The sequence below is a fragment of the Heterocephalus glaber genome, unplaced genomic scaffold (assembly GCF_053883595.1).
Source record: "Heterocephalus glaber isolate CG9 unplaced genomic scaffold, H.glaber_assembly_v1.0 deba00001760, whole genome shotgun sequence".
Classification (NCBI taxonomy): domain Eukaryota; kingdom Metazoa; phylum Chordata; class Mammalia; order Rodentia; family Bathyergidae; genus Heterocephalus; species Heterocephalus glaber.
The window spans coordinates 4,775,215-4,797,479 of record NW_028258457.1 but is presented as its reverse complement, the minus strand read 5'-3'; the positions used below and the strand labels follow the sequence as shown (position 1 = coordinate 4,797,479).

Sequence of the window (22,265 nt, the reverse complement as noted above, 5' to 3'; positions counted from 1 at the left end):
TGGTACCCCAGCCAGCAGCTCCTATGCCCCAGAAGCCACCCCTTTCCCCCAAGCCAAAACTGGGCCCCCAGGAGCCCACCCCACCACTTGTGTCTGTCACTGCTGGCCTTGTCCCCAGGGGGACCCTCCTGAGCTCACCTCCCTGAGCCCCCGGGACACACCCTTCCCCACAGACCTGGGGAGCCAGGGCTCCTCCCCCACCAGGTGTGATGTCACAGCGGCTCCCGCAGCCCCTCCCAGCCTGGGTTCCCCTACCCAACAGATGACCTCATTCCCCAGACAGGCCGGGAGGGGGTCATGGAAACAGGATTCGATTTCACAGGGCCTGGCCAGGGACTTGTAAGCGGATCCTATCTGTGGAGGACAAGGCGGGCAGCAGAGGCACTGGCTTCCGTGCCTCCAGGGCAGGGCAAATAAATAAAGGCTCCTCACACCTGTGGCCCCGATGTCATTCATTCCATGGTCATGGGGGTGCAGGAACACGGGGACGGGCTGGGCCAACACCAGATGGCCCGTTAAGCACCTCCTGTACGCCAAGCGCCCTCTTCAGCGGTCCTCGGGCACTGGCAGGTGATCTAGGAAAATCATTTACTGGCGGTCGCTACCAGCCAAGGTAGCAGGCAAGGCGCTGTCCATGGTTCCTGCGGTGCGGCATCACCAGGAAAAGATGAAAAACGGATACAAACCTGTGACCTCAGCATGCTGGAAGGCTGAGGCAGGAGAATCCCAAGTTCAGGCCCAGCCTGGGGCCAGCCCTTGTCGCCCAGGAATCTGAGCCCCGACAGAAGGAAAATAAAGCCAGAAACCTTGAGAAATATTTTAGCGAGAAAGGGGGTGCCCCCCTCACTGTGCACCTTCAATTTATTTATGTATTTATTTATTTATTTATTTATTAAAATTCTTGTGGGTGGAACCCAGGCCCTTGCACATGCTAGGCAAGTGATCAGCAAGGAGCTGCATCCCCAACTCCTTTTCATTTTGAGACAGGGTCTCATTAGACTGCTCAATTGCCCAGGCTGGGCTGGAACTTCCAATCCTCCTGCCTCTGCCTCCCGATTGCTTCGATGGCGGGTGGGTGCCGCCATCCCCTGCAGGTGGAACCCGTTCTGGCAGAGCTGTCCCAGAGAAGTCACCACCCCCAGCAAGGCCTCTCTTAGGGGATCACAGCACCCCCAGCTCTGGGGGCTTCAAGAAGCAGCCTTGGGCTGGGGATTTAGCTCAGTGGTTCCGCCACCTGCCTGCCAGGCACAAGGTCCCGAGTTTGATCCCTGGTACCAAAAAAAAAAAAGAAGCCTTGCTCCTCTGGGCTTCACAGTCCGATTCCTTCCAGGCACCCCCAAACTCCCTGCCTGGGGCTAGGGGGACGTGGGGGTGCTCTAGAGCAGGGGACAGTATGGGGAGGAGGGCTCCGAGTGGGCAGGGCGTGAAGAGGCTGTTGCAAAGGGACCAGGGAGGAGTTGGGGTCCCCAGGCCCGTAAAGCTCCCCCCCAGTCACAGTGGCGCCCGGGCGCCCTGGGCGAGCTGCGGTCGCAAGGACAGTGACCCGGACGGCGAGCTGAGGCGCGGGTGTAGACGCCGCAGCACGGAGCGGCGGAAGAGGATGTAGACCCAGGGGTCCAGGATCTGGTTCCAGGTGGCCACGCGCAGGTAGATGAGCAGCTGCCGCTCCGTGGCCCGGGACAGCTGCCCAGAGGCGCTCATGGCCGGCGGCGTCCGCAGCACTGTCTGCGCGATGAAGACCTGCGGAACCAGGGGGCAGTGAGCGCGGCGGGGACTGGGAGAGAGGCGCGGGCAGCGTTCCCAGCCCTCCTCAGCACGGCTGCCATGTTAGTCCATTAAGACCTTCGTCTGAGAACTTTTCTTTTTTAGTTTTTTGAGACAGGGTCTTGTTATGTAGCCCAGGCTCGAACTCATGATGATCCTCCTGCCTCAGCCTCCAGAACGCTGGGATGGCAGGCGTGTGGCTCCACACCCGGCCATAAGACTTCATAGTAAAACGGCCGGGGATTTAGCTCAGTGGTTTCGCCGCCTGCTGCACAAGTTCAAGGACCCGAGTTCGATCCCCAGTACCAAAAAAAAAAAAAGACTTTATAGTAAAAGCAGGAGGTGGGGCTGGGAATTTAGCTCAGTGGTTCCAGCGCCTGCCTCACAAGCGTAAGGTCCTGAGTTTGATCCCCCATACCAAAAAAAAAAAAAAAAGCAGGACGTGGTGGCACACGCCTGTAGTTCCAGCACTTGGGAGGCTGAGGCAGGAGGATTGCCATGAGTTCGAGGCCAGCCTGGGCTACATAGTGACTTCAGGGGCAGTCTAAATTATATAGCGAAACCCTGTCTCAAAAAGAAAGAAAAGAAAAACACACACACAACTTTATAGTTGAAGTACATTAATTTATATGAATATATATGGTACATATAGTTCATTCTTTCTTTTTTTTTTTCAGTACTGGATTTTGAACTTAGGGTCTTCATACTGAGCTCCATCCCCAACCCTTTTTATTTTTTATTTTGAGACAGGGTCTCACTAAATCTAAACTGTCCAGGCTGGGATCAAACTTGCAGTCTTCCTGCCTCAGCTACCCAGAGTGCTGGGTTTACAGGTGTGTACCACTGTGCCCAGCCAAAATTGTATAATGCTTTATTATGTACTAAGTTTCTCTATACTAATGTGTATATTTTACCATTTTAATATATCTTTCAACATATAATTTATATTTATTATTCAATATATAACACGCATTTTAATAAATTATTATATAACATAAAAATTAAAAATATATAACAATTATATAATTAATGTAATTATAAATACAATTACATATAATTATACAATGTGGCAGCATGCACTATTTAATTTTAATATTACATAATGATGCAACTATTAGCTATAATAACATAATAATTATGGTGCTTATATTATTTTACTTATGTTTTTGTGGTGCTACATCCCTAACCCTTTTATATTTTTTATTTTATTTTACTTATTTATTTATTTTGGTACCAGGGATCGAACTCGGGTCCCTGTGGTTGCAAGGCAAGCTGTACAACCACTGAGATAAATCCCCGGCTGTTTTTTTATTTTGAGACAGGGCCTAGCTAAGTGATCTAGGCTGACCTCAAACCTGCGACCCTCTTGCCTCAGCCTCCCGAGTGGCTGGGATAATAGGTGTGTGCCACCATACCTGGGTTATATTTTACAATTGCAAATAATTATAATTAAGGACTATGTTACTAAAATAATTTGCGTTTTATTAAGATGTATGGCTACAGTGACACTATATCATTTCCTGTGCCTACTGTGTGCTAGGGACCTGGGCAGGCGCACACGAAGGCCAAGACACAGGGAGCCATCGTCTGGTGCACAACTCAGTCCCCTACACCAGAGGGCGCTTTGAGCACCATGTCAGGCCCTCCTTCCTCTGCCATCAGCTCTCCATGGCTACTACCTCCCAAGGGCCAAAGGCCAAGTCCTCCCTGCAGCCCACAGGGCCCTGCACAATCCCCCCACCCCATCCCTTCCCTGCCTCCCCAGCTCCCTCTCTGCCCCTGGCTCCCTCTGCTCCAGCCACATGGCCTTCTTGCTGCTCCTACACCAGGCCGGGCTCTGACCTGCCCCAGGGCCTTTGCCCAGCCATGCCCTCCACTTGGGATACTTCCCCCAGGTCCCTGAGCAGTTTACTCCTGAGGTCTTCCACAGCCTCCTCCTCCCTGCCCTCTAGAATGAACTGTGCCCTACTTTAAACCATGGGAGCTGGGGTTCTGAAGGATGAATAGGAGTTTATTTGTTGGACAAAATCAGAGAAGTCATCCTAGTTAGAATCACTAAATTCTTCAATGTTTCTTTTTCTTTGGATGGAACCCAGGGCCTCACCCACGCTAGGTAAGTGCTCACCACTTAGTCGCCCCCAGCCTGTGTTGGCATCTTGTTTTTTTGTTTGAGACAGGGTCTCACTATGCAGTTCAGGCGGGCCTTAAACTCACCACGTACCCTGTGCTGGCCTGGAACAAGTGGTGATCCTTCCCGCTCTTGAGTGCTAGGATGACAGGTGTGTGCCACCATGCCCAGCCCTGTTGGCATCTTGTTAATCCTACAACCAGAGGGAACTGAGCCCCCTGCTGGCCATCTGTGCTCATTCAATGGAAGGGCTCCAGTTTACAAAATTCAGGCGTGGTGTCACACGCCCGTCATCCCAGCACTCTGGGAGGCTGAGGCAGGAGGATCACATTTGAGCCCAGGGTGGGCAACTTAGTGATTTAGTGAGGCCCTGTCCCAAAAGAAGAAGAAAAGTACTGGAGATGGAGTTTAGGACTGGAGATGGAGCTCAGTGTGAAAGCCCTGGGTTCCATCCCCAGTACTGCAAAAATAAATAAATAGCCACCTTGTGGGCTCCTCCTCTGAGCTCAGATCCATGACCCACCCGGAGAAAATCTGTGTGGGGCTGCTGGGGTCCAGCCCTGTGCTAGACACAAAGTAGACATATCCACAGTGCTTTCCCCATTTTTAATCTAGCAAGTGAACTCCTCTACATCCTTCAAAGCCCTTTCTCTGTAAACTTTTCTAGCATATCACAGGTAGAGCCTTGAAGCTCCTCTCTGGACCTCTCCGTCCCCAGCCCGGAATGTGCATTTTGGGGGTCATCTGTGCCTGGCTCGTGAGCCCAAAAGCAAGGAGACAGGAAGTTTCTCGGGCAGACCGGAACCCAAGGGGTCTGACGCCACCCTAGACGCCCGAGGCCCCCACCACTCACCAGCAAGGGCATCCAGCAGACGCTGGCCACCACCATGATGCCCAGCAGCTGCGCCATCATCTCCACCTCGCCGTCCCGCGGGCGCTGCCGGGCGGCCTGGCGGCCATGGTAGACGCGGCACAGGGTGAGCACGCTGACGGTGTTGAGCACGAAGGACAGCGCCACCGACAGGCCGCCCAGCAGCGCGAAGAGCAGCGCGAAGGCCACGTCGCCCGGCCGCGCGCCCAGCGTCAGGAAGCACCAGGAGCCCGGGTACTGCAGGGAGTAGCGGCCCAGCCCCAGCGGCGGCAGCAGCCCCAGCGCCAGCGCCGCCGCCCACACCAGAGCCACGGTGGCCCAGGCCCGGCGCGGAGAGGCGGCCGCGGGGCGCGAGAAGGGCCGCGTGATGCCCAGGTGGCGCTCGGAGGCCATGGCGGCGCCCAGGAGCAGCGGGCACAGCCCGAAGAAGACCATGGCGACACCCATGAAGTCGCAGAGGCGGCAGAGCGGGTCCACGGTGCGCCAGTCGAAGAGGATGGCGTGCTGGGACACGACGATGAGGCCGGTGACCAGCAGCCCCAGGAAGTCCGTGAGGACCAGGCCGCAGAGGAGGGTGAGGAAGGAGGAGCGGGGACTCGACCCGCCCGCCCGTGCGCCCGCCAGCACGCGCAGCGCCAGCAGGTTGGAGGCCAGGCCCACGGCGCAGAAGGAGGCCGCGAACCAGGGCGAGGCGATCAGGCGCCGCTCCTCCAGCGTGATGTTCGTGGGCCGGAAACACGGCCCCAGGGAAGTATTGTTGAGCCACATGGCGCTGGAGGGGCGAGGGAACAGTGGGTCACCACTCCATCCGGCTGCCCCAGGGTCAGGCACGCCTAGGAGACAGAAGGGAGAAGAGCGGCTTGTTACTGTCACTGCATGATTCTGGCAAACTCCTACACAACCTTCAGTGCCCCAGCTCCAATATCCCCTCTTTGAGGAAGCCTTTCTGAATGCAAGTGGTAAGAATTGAAAACTCTAAGCAGGGCATTGTGATGCACACCTCTAATTGCAGCTACTTAGGAGACTGAGGCAGAAGGATTGCAAGTTTGCATTTTCCAGTACTGGAGATCAAACAGTTTCATCTCCAGCCCTTTTTATTTTGGGACAAAGTCTTGCTAAGTCACTTAGTTGCCCAGGCTGGGCATGAACTTGTGATCTCCTGCCTCAGCCTGGTGCCATCATCCCTGGCTCTGGGGATGACAAATTTGAGCCGAGCCTGGATAACTTAGCAAAACCCTGCCTCAAAATTTAAAAAAAAGCCAGGTATGGTGGAGCACTCCTGCCATCCCAGCACTCAGCAGGCTGAGGCAGGAGGATTGCTGAGTTTGAGACCATCCTGGGCTACACAGTGACTTCAAGGCCAGCCTAAACAATAGCAAAATCCTGCCTCAAAAAGCAAAAACAAAAACAAAAGACCCTTGAGGACAAAGACCAGGGCTGTCCCTCTGGGATGGCTGGAGGCCACTGGAAGTATTTGCTGGGTTCTGAGGACTGAGGAGCCCCAGGTTTGGACTCCAGTCCTGGTGCTCACCGTGTGACTACAGGTCAGAGGCTCCTGCTCCTCGAGCCTCAGTTTCTCCACTGTTTACCCCCTAAGACCTGGGCAGAGCTCAGAACCAGCCCTAGACACTGGGAATGGACATCAAGACCTCCAGGTCGCACCCAGTGAGGTGAGGGCAGCCGCTGTCACCTGGGGATGGCCTAGCTCCTGTCCCTGTTGGTCTTTAGGAAACCTGGGATGCTTATGTCCTTCACTCCCTGCCGGAGTCATGTGACTCCTTTTTTCCACTTTCCCGGTGTCACTTTTAGAAAAAGAAATAAGCCCAGAAGTCACAGTTCCATTTTGGGAAGAAAAAATCCCAGAGGTCCTTTGTGACGATGGCTCCCGAGGGAGGCCGGGAGGGGAAGGGCAGCGGCCGTACCCAGCATGGGGCTGGGGGACAGACAGACACAGCAGGGCCGACTGCAGGGTGGATCAGCTTCGGGACATGCTGAGACCATATGTGGAATAATCATTCAAACACACCCTGGCATCCCAGCACTCTGGGAGGCTGAGGCAGGGGGATTGCAAGTTGGAACCCAGGCCGGACAACTTAGTGACTTAGGTAGACCCTGTCTCAAAATAAAAAAATAAAAAGGAGACACCATTCCAAAGCCAGCTCTGGATTCCCAAGAAGGGACATTCCACAGGGAACCCCAAAGTCCAGAGAGAGGCACAACTTACAAACATCAAGTAGAGGCATCGGTGGGCAAAGGAGGGGTAGTGGCCCCAAGTGCTGGGCAGCTGCCACTCCTATGAAGATCTTCATCGTGCAGGGGGTGGGCACGGACGGAGGCACAGAGAGGTTCATTACTGTGTCCAAAGTCACAGTGTTCATCTGGAGTTGACCTGGGATTTAAACTCGGGCCTTCCATCTGCAAATGTGCGTACGGACTCCAAGATCCCACCAGTCAAACAGCCAGGCGGGAAAGCAGGGAGGGTTGGCATTTGAATTTATTTTCATTTTCTTCCTTCCCTCCTTCCCTCCCCTCCCTTATTTCCTTCTTTCCTTTTTGATACTGGAAATTAAACCCAGGGCCTTCATGCTGAGCTCCATCCCCAGCCCCTCCTTTTAAAAAAAATTTTGAGCCAGAGTCTCATAAAGTTGCTAAGTTGCCCAGGCTGGGTCCAACTCGAGATCCTCCTGCCTCAGCCTTCCGAGTCACTGTGATGACAGGCATGCTCCCCTGTGCCCAGCTGGTATTTTCTTTCTTTCTTTTTTTTTTTTTTGGTACCAGGGATCGAACTCGGGGCCTTGCGCTTGTGAGGCAGGCGGTGGAACCACTGAGCTACATCCCCAGCCCCCAGCTGGTATTTTCTTTGAGGGGTAAGTAGAGCACACCCTCTTCTGACTTTAGACTTGTCCCCTCCCTACTGATGAGATGGGAAGGCAGGGCATGGCAGAGCTGGCTGGGGGAGAAACAGGACCTGTTAAGTACAAGATTCCAGGACACGTGCCAAATAATTCTCAGCACCCTATATGTAGAGTTCTCACAGGTTCTTGTGACATTTGGAAAGAATAAAAGGACACAAATGCCATGAAGAGCTCACTATTGTGCCTCTTCATGGTAGCCCACCCTCATGCTATAGGGTGTAATCTTATTTTTATTTTTTCTCTCTTTTACTCACCCTAAGTTCACTCTGCAGACCTCACCCTTCACTCTTAGTTTTTCAAATAAATCTGAAACTTTGAGTCAGACCCCTGCCCAGGCAGAAGAGAAAATGTCCCAGGCAAAGCAGTTACACATCCTGCAAGGTGCACAGGATAACAGGAAGCCAAAGTTCAAGAGAAATGGCCTCTCCCATGCAGCAACATCTGCAGGTCCAGATACCCCTGGAGACCAGCAACCTCTGCCCCAGAACAAAAGACTTCCTCTACTCCAAGACAAAACTTTCCACTCCTCTTAGTACTACCCCTCTCCTACCCAAACTCCTCTATAAAGTTTCCCCTTGCCCCCCCCCCCCCCCCCGTTAATAGCTTTGTTGTCTTTGACTCACCTGCACCTAGGCTGAAAATAAAACCTCACTTGTTGCTTTATTTTTGTCTGCTCTGGTGGTCTCAGTCAGCTTTGGTTTACCCTAACACTTTGCACCATTTTTATTTGTTTCATTCAATTCTTTGTTCAAGATTGAAGGAACCTGGAACCAGCTTTTCCAAACCCGGTAACATTTATTTGGCGAGCCAGTCAGGAGACAGGTAAATGTTACCGGGTGCATTTTTTTTGTTTCTCTCTAAATGCCACGACCGTATTTTGCTAGGGTTTTTTCTTCCTCTTTCTCTTTCTCTCTCTCCTAAGCTGCCAGTCTGAGAAGCTTTTCCTCATGGGACTGGGAAGAGCTTCCTAGTCCTGCCATGGGGGATGAGGAGGATGGAATGCATAGCAGTGTGTTTTTCTTCCAGCCACAATTGACTTTCGTTTTCTTTTTTCTTTTTTCTTTTGCTTGTGCTCACTCTGTGGGTACACTGTCCATTTGTTCACCATACAGTATACCCCTGAGAAGTTGTGGTTCAGAGTTGGAGGCCTCAGTTGTTTGCAGATTTTTTCCTTAGAATCTAACAATTATTTGTGGAAACTCCCAAAATTTAGCAGAAACCACAAATATCCTCTGCAATTGTTTTTTTGGGGGAGGGGAGGTTTACAAGTAGCCAATGCAAGAGCGTTACTTAGTTCTCCTTGCTGCTAATTGGCTGCTGCCCTGTAACCCATCTCTGGCAGATGCACCAGCATTCCGCATCATAACATGTTGCTGTACCTGAGTAGCTCTTTCTTCAGTGTTCTCAGTTTGGTTTTGCTTAAAGCCCTAAGATCCTTAAGATGCTGCCAAAATACCTTGCACCTGATAGGTCTCCCACTACCTCAGCAGCTATTATGTATATTAGCTGCCCTCTTCCTATCGTGCCTTGCCCCCTCCCCTGTGTGACGTCATGCCAAGATGGTTGCTCCCACCAAAGAATAAATCCTTCTTCCCAGCATGCCCCTGTTGCCACCTAGAAAGTAACCTAATACTCGCTCACCTCCTACCACCTAGTGACATCACCGGCTCCTCCATTCCTTAGTCACTACTTCACTCGACCCCACCTCAGCCCCTACAAACCCCACCCAGTCTCTATGAAAGACTCTCCCTGCCCCGGCCATATTGCTTTTGTCTCTCCTTCGTTCAGAGACAGCCCGGCAGATCTGTTCCCCTAATAAAGGCTTGTTGTGGCCTGGTCTGGTCTTGGTCTTCGGCCCTTTTACCTGACAGCACCTTCTAAGGCTTTACTTATTTATTTATTTATTTTTCTTCAGTACTAGGGCTTTTCTTCAGAACTCGGAACTTTGTGCTTGCGAGGCAGGCTTGGTGCCACTGAGCCAAATCTTCTAAGGCTTTATTAATACAAAATTATATTAAATTAAATTACATAACTGTGGAAGACATAGCATGTTAGGGTTTAAACTATAAAAGTAGGCATTTTTCTGATCATATCTGAAATTCACAGTTTTTGACTATTCACAGGTGCTGTAGGAACATAACTGCTGTGAATTTGGGGGGCCACTGCATTTTGCTACCCTTTCTGGAAATTAGCCTGATCTCTGCTTGCCCCAGTTAGTAATTGGCTTTTTCTTTCGGTTTGCTGTTTTGGTCCAGAACATCATCCTGTCTTGCTTCATGGCTGGGCAGCATGTTGTCTTATCACATAGCTAAATGCTGCCATTTTTTTTTCCTTTTTTCTTTTCTTTGTTTTAATAATTGGGCTGACAGACCTGACTTTGCAGAGAGGAGCTAACCCTCTGATGTTAGAGAACAAGTGGGCTTCCTCTCCCTTTTCTTTTTAATTATTTTAGCCAGCACAGTGTCTTCCCAAATGGGAGAGAAAGGTTTGTCCATTTAAAAAACTCCCACAGCTTTGGCCTGCGGCAGCCAGTCACAAACAGCAGCTGAGTGAGCTCCTGGTGACTCAGTTCCCTGAGGGTCCTACGGCCTGCCTCGAGCTATTGCTTTCTGGCTAGATCATTTCCTTGTTTAAATGCAGGTAATTTAGAAACATATCCTGATGACCTGAGCAGAACAAATGAACAGCATTTAAAACGTAACTGAAGTGACTGTGAGTACGCAAAAGCAGAGCCACCCCCATTCTTAGGAAAAAACAAAACAAAACGGTCTTCATCTCTACTGCCTTAAACAAAGTAAGTACCAAAGTGTTTTTACTATAAGAGTAAATGCAAGAAGTGTTTTTCCCATAAGGCCTCACTCTGCTTATGTAAAAAGCATCAGGTGGCCCATCTCTGGGATTAGGAGAACTCTGTTTGGGAGGAAAGTTCTGTCCTTATCTAAGAAGTCAAAGGACTAGGTAGGGCCAGCAGCTGGCTCGACCCCCTTCTCTCTAATCAGCTAATGGCTCCAATATGGAGACAAAAAAGCCCTCAGTGGGGCTTTCTTCTGTGCTTCCGAAAACAATGCAGGCATCACTCTAAGTTTCAGAAAGAGACGTCTATCCGGTCAGTGCTAGAGTCTCCCAAGGGGGGCTTTGTGGGGACTTTCAGGTCTTCTCCTTCTGCATGGGGCACCATCTTGAGGAGCCAAGACCCAGCTGTCTCCCTCTCTCCAGGCCCCGAGTCGAGCCAATGGGAAACCTTTTGACCCTCCCCACACAGATTTCACCAACTTCACGTCCTTGATGCATGGGAAGGGTTTGATCCTGACAGTTTAGACAGGAACAGCGTATGTACTATTGCGGTACGGTTTAGGTTCAGCATGAACTGGGGAAAGGGTTAAAGGTGGGTATGGGATGGAACTTTAAATTATGAGACTATGGGCTGGGGATTTACCTCAGTGGTTCTGCTGCCTGCCTCATAAGCACATGGTCCCGAGTTCGATCCCCAGTACCAAAAATAAATACATAAATCAAGAGACTATTCTTCAGTTAAAACGTTTCTCCTTAAAACATAAAAGGTGGAATGAAATCGCTTATGTTCAGACTTTTGTTTTGTTTTGTTGTTTTTGGTACCAGGGATCGAACTCGGGTCCTTGCGCTTGCAAGGCAAGCGACGGAACCACTGAGCTAAATCCCCAGCCCTGTTCAGGCTTTTGTGATCCTTCATCAAAGGGAATGCTCAGGAGCGATGGTATTTCGAGTGGCCCCTGCGGAGGAGGAGGTATTCTGGGTGACCCTGTCCTGAGGTCCCCACCTGTCTCTCAGGGGGACATGGGTTTCTCTGATCGGTTTGATGATATTGGGAAGTCTCCTCGACCTCCTTCTTATTGGCCCTCACCCAGTAAATCAGGTCCACCCCCTCCAAGTGATTCAGGAACTCCATTAGCGCCCAGGGCCCCAGAGAAACCAGGGGTTCCTCAGCTCCCCTATCTTGCTCCTCAGATAGCCTTGAGTCCCCCTGGGTACACAGGCAGCTTTAACCCCAACAGGTTGAACTTTTTTTCAATTGCAGATGTCCAGCAATGCAAAGAACAACGAGGCCAAGTGTCAGAAAGACCAAAAAAAAAAAAAGCCTGACAAGATGCTAGGAACCATGCAGATGAGCACTATGTTTTAAAGGGGAAGGAAACCACTTTGGAGAGGCTATTCTCCCTTCAACAGAACCAAACCGGGACTGTAACACTAGTTGTGGGATGAAAACGAAGTCTGATACGTTAGCTGCTCTTCCCATGGGGATAAAAAGCTGTTTTATTAAGTCTTTCATAAATATACTAATATAGATTCATCTTCCAGTGAGGGAAAAGCACTACTGGGACATCGTTCTATTTGTCAATCAACCCCAGATATTCAGCACTAATTGCAAAAACTTGAGATGGGGCCTCAGACACCTATGGCCCAATTGCTGGACATGGTCTTTCCTGTGTTCAACAATCAGTACCCAGAGGAGAAACCAAAGGCAAAGGCTAAGATTGTACCTGTCACAACTGGCAATGCTTTTAAACCCACCCGGGTCACCTAACCACAGGCTCAGGGGCAACTGAGGAAAGAGTTCTTGTTCCAAGTGCAAGAGGACGGGACACTGGGCACGAGACTTACCAAGCCTCTCCTTGGCCCTGCTCTGAATGTGAGGCACCCAGTGCGCCTGACTCATGGCATTGGAGTTTGACTGTCCCTGCTCCCAGAGAGGGGCTGGGCCAGCCAGAACCCTCATTTCCTGCTCTGATGACTGAAGGGGCCCAGGGGAACCTGCAGTTCCCCTGTCCATGGACATCACCATCTCCTTCCAGGAACCCTGGTAATCTTGGACGTCATGGATGACTCAGTTCAATTATTTCATTCAGTATTGATTTCCTTCTCTGGGCCCTCCTCTGGGTCTATAACTATAGGTGGGGTTGAGGAGACCCCTAGTTGGAGCTTCTTTACTCCTCTTCTTGTCACTTTGAAGGCCAGATCTTTAACCATGAGTTTCTTTCTTTTTTTTTGGTACCGGGGATTGAACTTGGGACCTTGCGCTTGCAAGGCAGGCGCCGGAACCACTGAGCTAAATCCCCGGCCCAAACCATGAGTTTCTAATTGTCCCTCAGTGTCCCATTCCCTTTCTAGGAAGAGATGTACCAGCAATATTGGGGGCAATTCTCAAATTCTGGCTAAGGCCGAAATGGATTTTACACACAGGTTTCACAGACAGGTTTCTCAAATACGGCCTCTTGCAGCCATGACAATGCCCTTGCATATTCCCATCTCCCTGTAGTAAAGCCCTCAGGAGAATACAGGAGGGAACAAGACTTCTGCCTCATTAACAAGGCTGTCATTCCAATCCATCCTCTAGTGGCAGATCCATATACAATTCTCTCCTAAATTCTGGGGGACACTTATTGGTTCTCAGTCTTAGATTGAAAAGATCCATTTTTCCTATTTCCCTACACCCAGGCTCTCAGTTTCTGTTTGCCTTTGAATATTAAATTCTTATCACAAGAGAAAAGCAGCAAATACTTGGACGGTTCTCCCTCAGAGGTTTTGAGATAGTCCTCACCTTTTTGCATGGGTACTACTCCTACTTCTGCCTTTTTGCAGCCCACAGGCCTAAAAGTTAGCCACTCTTGTGAACAAGTGATCTTAGGCCTATGCAAGCAGGCAGGATATCAGTGACCTGCCCCCCCAAAACCCTGAGGACATGTGGTTCACTGAAGTAGCTTTGTCCAAGAAGGACATTGAATAGCAGCTTATACAGTTGTCAGTTCACAACAGGTCACTGAAGCTAAACCTCCTACCCCAAGAACCTCTGCTCATAGGCAGAACTAATAGTTCTTACTCCGGCATTGATATTAGGAAAAGGCAAAAGTTAAATATCTATACAGACTCCAAATATGCCCTTCTGGTGCTACACACCCATGCAGGATGCAGAAATCTGGAAGGAAAGAGGCTTACTGACTAATAAACAATCATCTATCAGGCAGGAAATTCTACAGCTCCTAGAGGCAGCCCATTTTCCCAAGGAGGTTGCAGTCATGCACTGTAAAGGGCACCAAGGAGATGTGTCTGAAGTATCCTTGGGAAATTAACAGGATGAAAGGGAAGCAAAGTGGGGCAGCCTTACAGCCGCTTGGAACCCTACACTTATTCCCAGTTCCCAAGGAACCATTAAAACCAGTCTATACCCCTCAGAACAATAAATGGGCCTCAGGACATGGGGGAATTAAAAAAGAACTCTGGTGGTATTGGAAAATAAACTGGTCCTTCCTCAAGTGACACAGTGGAAGGCTATAAAAACACTTTGTGATTCCTTCCATTTGTTAAGAGATGCTACACTGGAACAATTACTCGAGTTTTCACACAACTAGGACTAGTGGCCACCACCCAACAGGTCTGCAACGCTTGCCTACTCTGTACCTAAAACCACCCAGGCAAGCCCAAACTGCCTCCTTTATTAGAACTGTACAGAAGAGAGGGACACACTGAACATATCCTGGGGAGGACTGGCAATTAGACTTCACCCACATGCCACCATGTAGAGGATTTAAACAGAGTTTGGTCCTGACTGACACCTTTACAGGTTGGACCGAAGCCTTCCCTACCCATTTAGAAAAGGCTATGGAGGGCCAGAGATTTAGCTCAGTGGTTCCACCGCCTGCCTAGCAAGCGCAAGGTCCGGAGTTTGATCCCCAGTACACACACAAAAAAAGGCATGGAAGTAGTCAAGGGGAGCTACTGAGCTAAATCCTCAGCCCATCAAGGTTCTTCTTAAAGAAATCATCCCAAGGGGCCGGGGATTTAGCTCAGTGGTTCCAGTGCCTGCCTCGAAAGCACAAGGTCCCGAGTTCGATCCCTGGTACCAAAAAAAAAAAAAAAATCATCCCAAAATACAAAAGAAAAAAAAGAAATGATCCCCAGATTCGGACTACCCCAGTCCCTCCAGAGTGATAATGGACCTTCTTTTACCTCCCAAATAACTCAGGTTGGCCACTTGGTAACCTCAATCTCCTGGAAAGGTAGAGAGAGCCAACCAGACCCTAAAGTGAGCCCTGGCAAAACTTTGCCAAGAGACGTCTGATTGCTACCAATGGCACTCATGAGAGTTCATGACATGCCCACAACTGGGCTAAATTTGAGTGCTTTTGAGATGTTATATAGGAGGCCATTTCTATCTTCTGATATGCTAGAGCTGGAGACCACAAGACTCTTACAATATCTCATTTAATCTGGGTCAAGTATAACAGGCTATCGGAATGTATGGGAACAGAGTCCTGCCAGCTTCTGACCCACGGGACCACCTAGAGTCCACCCTGCAGGTCAAGTGCTCGGAAAAACTTGGAAAGAGGGGATTCCTGCTAAACAGTCAAAGCTGACATGAAAGGGCCCCTTTTCAGTGATCATTGCCACACCTACTGCAGTAAAAGCGGCAGCTACAGAAAATTGGATTCATCTTTCTAGAATAAACCCAGTCCCATCTGAACTGTCTGAAGAACAAGATCACCCAAAAGGAAAAAGGTACTTCTGTGAGCCTCTGGAAGACTTGAGATTTCTCTTCAAAAAGCAAGACTCCAATGCTGCTACAGATAAGTAAACAGGATTTTGCTAAGGCCATGACACTCAGATATGACACTCAGATATGACATTCCTCTCTCACATATATTCTCTACAGGAAGTGTGGAAATCTGACCTGCTCCTCGCATTTGGGCTGATAGTAGTTTCTTTCTCCCATCGAACAGGCAGTTCAATGGTCACTAACTTTTTTCTCCTTGTCTTCTTTTTTTTTTCTCCTTGTCTTCTGACAGGTTTTTCTTTCTTCAATACAGTTAGGGTGCCACCACTCCCCAATGCAGATGGAGAGCACATAACCCCATTAGGTGGGGTCTGCAGCCCCTTCCAGGTTGAAGAAGCTACAGAAGACAGAGAACTCCACTCCCTCAGCAGCCTGTGAAGAATTATGGCATTTGTGTCTCTCAGGGGAAAATGAGACAGGAAGGCAAGGCATGGCAAAGCTGGCTGCAGAGTAACTGGACCTACTTTTTGTTTTGTTTTGTTTTGTTTGTTTTTGAGACAGGGTCTCACTTTGTAGTTCAGGCTGCCCCTGAATTCACTAGGTAGCCCAGGCTGGCCTTGAACTCTCAGAAATCCACCTGCCTCTGCCTCCCGAGTGCTGGAATTACAGACTTGTGCCACCATGCCTGGCATAACCGGTCCTATTAACGACAAGATCCCAGGACACATGTGCCAAATAAGCCTCAGGACCCCATATGTGCAGTTCTCATGGGAGTGTGCAAGGAATAAAAGGACACAAACATCATGAAGAGCTCGCTATAGTGCCTCTTCACGGTAGCCCACCCTCATGCTGTAGGGTGTACTTTTATTTATTTTATTTTTTTGTACCAGAAATCAGACTCAGGACCTGGCGCTTATGATGCAGGTAGGTGGCAGCACCACTGAGCTAAATCCCCGGCCTATGTACTTTTATTTTTATTTCCCCCTTTTTTTACTTGGCCCAAGTTTGCTCGGCAGAGCCAGCTTCTTCCCTACCCTTTGCATTAAATTTTTTTAATAAATGTGAAACTTTGCACCATTTTTGCTTGTTTTGTTCAACTCTTTGTTCCAGACAGAAGGAACCTGGAACCAGTACCCTAAAACCCAGTAACACTGGGGGCCTCAGTTTCCCTTTGTGTAAACACATCGTGGGGACTCAGTTGACACTGGCCCCAAGGTAGTGCCAAAGTGGAGGTCGCAGGGCCCGAGTGTTTCCCGGAAGCCAGGTGGGTGGTCTGGGCCTCGTTCCCATCTCCTTAATTAGTGCCTTGGCAGGGCTCCTTGGCTTTGTTCCTCCCTGTGGAGCCTCATAAATTATCAAGTTCCAGACAGCCATCCTGGGTGCCCCTTGGTCCAGATCCAAGACCTCTGCCACCTCCATGGGGCATGGCCTCTGGGGGAAACTGAGGCTCAGAGAGGCAGGGTGGGGGGTGCTCTTCTCTGCTACTAGTGATGCTAGCTCTGGGCTCTGGGACAGAGCTTGCTCTCTGTGACTTCAGACTTGGATTCCCCCTGGGATGGGGCGCTCCCTCCCTCCCGAGCTGGTATGCTGTTTCTAAACATTCCCGGGACTTGGGCTGTGCCTTTGGCCACTGACCCCAGCCCCAGCTTCTGCCTGCAGTAACTGCCAGGCCTGCTCTGACTCTCTGGACTCCCTTGACCCCAACCCAGTGCATAAGCCTGGCAGGCCCCAGGGACACACACCTCCAGTGTCTGAGACCAAGCCTGTTACCCAGACCCCTGGGCTACAGGGAGACTGGAAACTGGCATCAAGTCCCTTTGGCCACAGCTGGCAGTTTCCAGTCCCTTGAAGCCCCTCCCTACTGCGGCTCGGGTATTAGGGGCCATCTCAGTTCCCCCAGGCAGCCAGGCCAGCAGGGGGACCTGGCATCCGGGTCCTATGTTGGCCACAAGGGATGGCAGATCCTCACCAAGCACCCCTGTGTGGCCACACATTCGGAGGAATGATTTCCCTCTCTGTGCCTCATGCTTCTCCCAATAATGCTGGAAAAATAGAATCCTAAACCTAACGGCCGGGGCATGATGGTGCGCACCTGTAATCCTAGCACTTGGGAGCCTGAGGCAGGAAGATCTCTGTGAGTTTGAGGCCAGCCTGGGCAACACAGTGAGTTCAGGCCAGCCTGAACTACATAGTGAGTCCCTGTCTCCAAAAACAAAACAAAACAAAACAAAACAAAAAGAATCCCTGGGCCTGAGAGTGGAGAGGTTTGGACTCAGAGCATCCAGGGTTCTGGAATTCTAATGAGCCCTGATTTCTGGAATCCTGAAAAGCCTCAGATTCTAGACTTCCAAGGGGTTGAGCTTCTAGAACTTCCAGGGCAATCTGGCTGGGGCCAGGCTGGTGACATGGCCAGGAATGGGTGCAGGGTGTGGGGTGCCCCACACTGGGCCCAGGGCCAGGTGCCACCAGGCTGCCCAGCGCTCAGAATGTGCCAATTGGTTCCCAGGCCCTCCTTGGTCACAGAGTGCAGGGCACATGGCCAGCCTGGCTCCCACTCAACACCCTGCCCTGCAGCCTGGCCCCAAGGGGTGATGCAGGCCTCACAGCAGCTTGAACTCCCTCTTGAGTCCCCAGTCTGCTACGCTGAGCAGGAGGATCAGCCCTGCCACACCACAGTGTCTTCTCTGTGACATGGGGGAAGGGCACCCACCGCCTGGTGGCCTCGGCTGTCCTGCCTAGGTCCACTTTCCCCTCGAAGCAGTGCCCCTGACCTGGGTGCCCTTCCTGCTCCTGTGGATGGGGTGGGAGCCCTGGGACCTTGGCCAGCCCCATTTCTGGAGGCTCTGACCATGTCCAGGTGGTCACTGTATATAGACCAGGCCGGCCTCTGCAGCAGGGCCTGCAGATTTGGATCCGCTTACTGTATGGATCCCTTGAATCCTGATGCAGCTGCCGATGCCCACAAACACCTGCATGTGACACACCCGGCCTGCAGGGTCCCCACTGTCCCTGGGTGTGCCCACCTCCCTCACCACAAGGCTTCATTTCCGGAAACTTTTCCTGTTTATGACACCAATGAGCTCCCCACCCCTGCCGCCCCGAGCCCACAGGGTGCAGACGGCTTCACAGCCCGGGCACCCTGAAGCATGTGGCCCCCTCTGAACTGGTTCCCTCATCTGTGCAATGAGCCTGTGCACTGTGATCATGGCATAGGCCTGAGCGCTGGGTGTGGGACCAGGGAGGGGACCCAGGCCACGTGGGTGGTGGTTAATGGTGGATCTATTACCAGGATTACATGGTTACACGGACACACACCAAGGGACACACACACACACCACACAGGCAACAGGGAGACAGGGACAGCTATACACACAGCCAATCAGATGAACAGGCAGCCGCACAAAAAGACAGACAGAGGCAGAACTCAGACTGTCAGGCACAAACACATGGAAACTCACAAACACACAGCCCACAGCCACCTCAGCTTCCGGCAGCCCAAGGTCCAGACCCCACTCATGGCCAAGTGACCTTCAGGACCGGATTGGCCTCTCCCAGACCAGGAGAAACTGGAAACTCAGGTCCAGCCCTGGACGCTCTGCCACCCGCTGACTGCAGGGAGCAAAAGCCACACTCCGGCCACTGTCAGGGAACAGACTGATACCCAGTACCTGGCTGCCCACAGTGACACACCCACCCACAGCACGGTAGGGTCAGCTGGAAATGCCCAGCCACAGGGCTCACACAGCCTGGGGTGCATCCTGCCAGGTGCCACAAGTGGCTCGGGCCTCACCTGGCAACCTCACCTGGGGGCCTCACCTGGCCAGGACTGGGCTGCTGAGCAGGGTCGCGGGGTCGTCCTGGGAGCAGATCAGCCAAGTGCTTAGGCTCCTTGAGGTCTGCAGGAAAGCCGAAGGCGGGCGGAGGGTGGGATGTGGGAATTCAGTTCCCAGGACCTCTAGGGAAACTGAGTCACAGCGGGGCGGGCCTGATGGACGCCTCGGAGGCTGCAGATGAAGGCCGTGGCGGCAGGGGGCGCTGGGGCGCGGGGCCAACCCGAAGAGGGGTCGGAGCGCGGCGGGGTGGGCTCAGGCTGGGGCTGGCAGTTTGGTCTCCGCTCGGTCCCCAACTCCCCGCCCGCCCGGCTGGCCCGGCCCCGCCCCCATGCTGGCCCCGCCCCGGCCCCGGCCCGGCCGCTTCCAGGTCGGTGGTCGCCCCGGCCTGCCAGGGACGCCGCTGGGCTTGGGGACACCGGTGAAATCCCCCATCCGAGGGCAAAGGCACGGGGCTCCCTGTTCCCACCCCCAGCCTCTGGGGCCGCCCCTGCGGGGCCCCTCCGGGCCTCCAGCCGCCAGCCCCGAATTATTCACTGTCTGCACTGTGCGCCCACGGCTTACAGGGCCAGGCAGCAAGCCTGGAGGTCAGCTCCTGGAGCAGGGAGGGGACGGAGGCTCCCAGATGGTTAACAAGTGGAATCAGGCCTGGCATACAGTAGGTGCTTAATAAATACAGGACGGTTGAGGAACTGGGGTGGGGGCGAGTAGACACTCAAGAGCCACCTGGCTGAGAAAGGGCTGGGGGTGACAGCAGTCCCACGGGCCCTCTGGGGCATGGGGGAGGGTCGGTCTTTCCGGCCTGTCACCAGCGCAGGGTGTGGAGGGATGGATGGAGCCATCACCACAGAAATGAAGCAGAAGCAGCTGGGAGGCTAGAGGCAGGGCCTATGCTGGGCTTCCCTGGCGGATGACTTCCTTAAAAGCCCCCAGAGCTGGTACTCTGGGAGGCTGAAGCAGGAAGATCATAAGTTCAAGCCCAACTTGGACAGCTTAGTGATTTAGCCAGATACTGTCTCAAAATTAAAAAAAAAAAATTAAAAAGGGCTGGGGATGTAGCTCAGTGCAAAGGCCTGGGTTCAATCTCCTGTAGTGAAAAAAAAAAAAAAAGAGCAGCCTCCAGATCCATTCAGGGCTCCAGGCTAGGGTTCTGCCAGCCAGAGCAGAGCGGCAAGGGGTGAATGGGTGGGCATGGCACAGGCAGAGGCTCAGAGATCAGACGGCTCTGCCCAAGCCCCTTGGCAGACGGGAATCTTACAAAGGGTCCTCCTGCTTTGGGTGGGGAGGGACAGGGCTCTGTGGGCCTGGGCCACCTTCTGAAGCTGTGTGCAGGTTAGGGCTGAGGCTGGACTTGTAACCTAGGGCTCACTGGCCTTAGTTGGCTGGACTTGGCCTGACTTTGGCCTGGAGTGAGCCAGCATGGCTGACCAGCCTTGACCCTTCCCCACCCAGTCCCCTACGTGGCCCAGGAGGGGCCCATAGCCCAGGCACAGAGCTGGAGGTTGGGCTCCACCATGCAGGCAGGAAGCCCCTTCCCTGCTGCTCCACCCCCCATCCTTCCGGTCTCAGCCCACACCTACACCCCTCCAAGTCCCTCCACATCTATCCCATTGTCTGAGTCCCTGAGGCATTTAACCCTAAAGTCCCTCTTCTTGGCCAGGAGCACCCTGACCCAACTCCTATGCATCTGCAAAGCCCTGGCTCCAAGGGCCCTCCTCTATCAAATCTTCCAGATCGCTCAATCTTCTCTCCCTCAACCCCTCAGGGCACAATTTTGAGCCCCTGGTGGGCCTGCTCTTGAGAATTCCTTTAGCTAGAGAAAGACAAAGATGGTCACAGAACATCCCAGGCCGCTGAGGTCAGGGTTGGGCCAAAGGAAGTGACATACATAGTCTGGGGATGCCCAGAGGTGAGCTGCAGTCATCCTGGGAGGAAAGAGTGTGGGAGCTGGGGCACTGTGAGTTGCATAGGAGTTCCCCAGGTCTGGGCTAAATGCCAGCGGCAGGAATTGTAGGGCAGATGTGGTGGGAGTGCGATGTGGGCTGGGGGTGCAGATGGGGGTGGTGTTGAGGTGGAAGGAGGCCATTCCCTTCCACTTCCTCTGTTCTCAGCCTGGAGATAAGAAGAACGAGATCTTTTCTGGGAAAGAGCAGGGCAGGGTCAGAGGCTAGCTGACTTTCCGTTTCATGTGTCTTACATGTCTCTGTGAGGCAGGAGGAAAGGATGCCTGCTGTACACACGGGGAAACTGAGGTTTAGGGGGAGGGTGATATTAAGGCCGCATATGGGACTTAAATATGAGCTCTGGGCTCCTGTCACCTCTGGGGCTGGTGGCTGGTTGGTCCTCAACCCACACATCTGTCTGGGTGGGAAGGAGGAGCCTCCAGTCCTGGGGGGCTGGTGGTGGGAACAGAGACCAGGCTCAGGATGTGCCCCCCATGGCTGTGGCTTCCGGCCCGGACAGGCAGGGAGTAGTTATTCTTAGCTTTGAACACAGCCAAGGAAAGGAAGAGGCCGGAGTGGGGGCTGGGAGCAGCTTCCACCAGGACACCGGTGGACCTGAGGCCAGGGCCAGGGTGCGGGTCCTCAGGCTGCCCCACCTCAGCCTCCTGTGGGCTGAAGGAGGCTCCCTGCTCGGAGGTCCTGCCTGGGTCCTGCAACTTCTGTGGCTCCTCACACCTGCCACAGGTCCTGGCCGCCCTCTTCGCACGCGCCTCTCCTCCAGGGAGCCCTCCGGGCTCTCCAGGACTTCCCCCTTGCCTCAGCTCTGCTCCCTCAGACATCCATGCCTTGCCCAGACTGCAAGCAGGATGCAGGGAGAACATGACCTGAGCAGACACCTGGAGGGACAGAGGGAAAACCGAGGCCAGACATAGGAATGTACCATATGCACAGCATACAGCCTCCCCACCCACCGTTTTGCAGTGCTGGGGCTGGAACCCAGGACCTTGCACACAGGCAAATGCTCACCACCAGCCCTTCTGAGACAGGGTCTTGCTAAGTTGTCCAAGCCGGCCTTGAATTCACAATCCTCCTGGCTCATTTTCCTGAGTAGCTCAGATGATAGGCATGCACTGCCATGTCCTGCTCTTCCCTATTTCTTGACCAAACACTGAGCTGGAGTCAAAGCGTCTCTGGAGCTTCCCTACTCAGCTCTCCCAAAAGGAGCCTGGTCCACAGCCCACACTCAGCCATGGGTAGCTCAGCTCAGGGATCAACTGGTAGAGGCTGCC

The 22,265-nt window shown here is 52.5% G+C and overlaps 1 protein-coding gene across 5 annotated transcripts; it reads right to left on the bottom strand.

Annotated features, from left to right (window-relative positions):
* Nucleotides 1–815: 815 nt before the first annotated feature.
* On the bottom strand, nt 816–22,148 carry Tbxa2r (thromboxane A2 receptor). 5 transcript variants are annotated; one of them, XM_021245146.2, is made up of 4 exons: nt 22,003–22,148; nt 19,007–19,099; nt 4,746–5,596; nt 816–1,740 (listed from the first exon to the last, which is right to left on the bottom strand). In XM_021245146.2, exons 1-4 carry the CDS (start codon nt 22,073–22,075, stop codon nt 1,492–1,494), a joined length of 1,266 nt encoding a protein of 421 aa, XP_021100805.1. In that variant the 5' UTR covers nt 22,076–22,148; the 3' UTR covers nt 816–1,491. The 5 variants fall into 5 exon arrangements, with proteins under 5 accessions (XP_021100805.1, XP_087057493.1, XP_087057492.1 ...); XM_087201367.1 differs by having other exon boundaries at nt 19,020–19,099; nt 22,003–22,036; XM_087201366.1 differs by lacking the exon at nt 22,003–22,148 and adding an exon at nt 21,633–21,996 and having other exon boundaries at nt 19,020–19,099.
* Nucleotides 22,149–22,265: the final 117 nt, after the last annotated feature.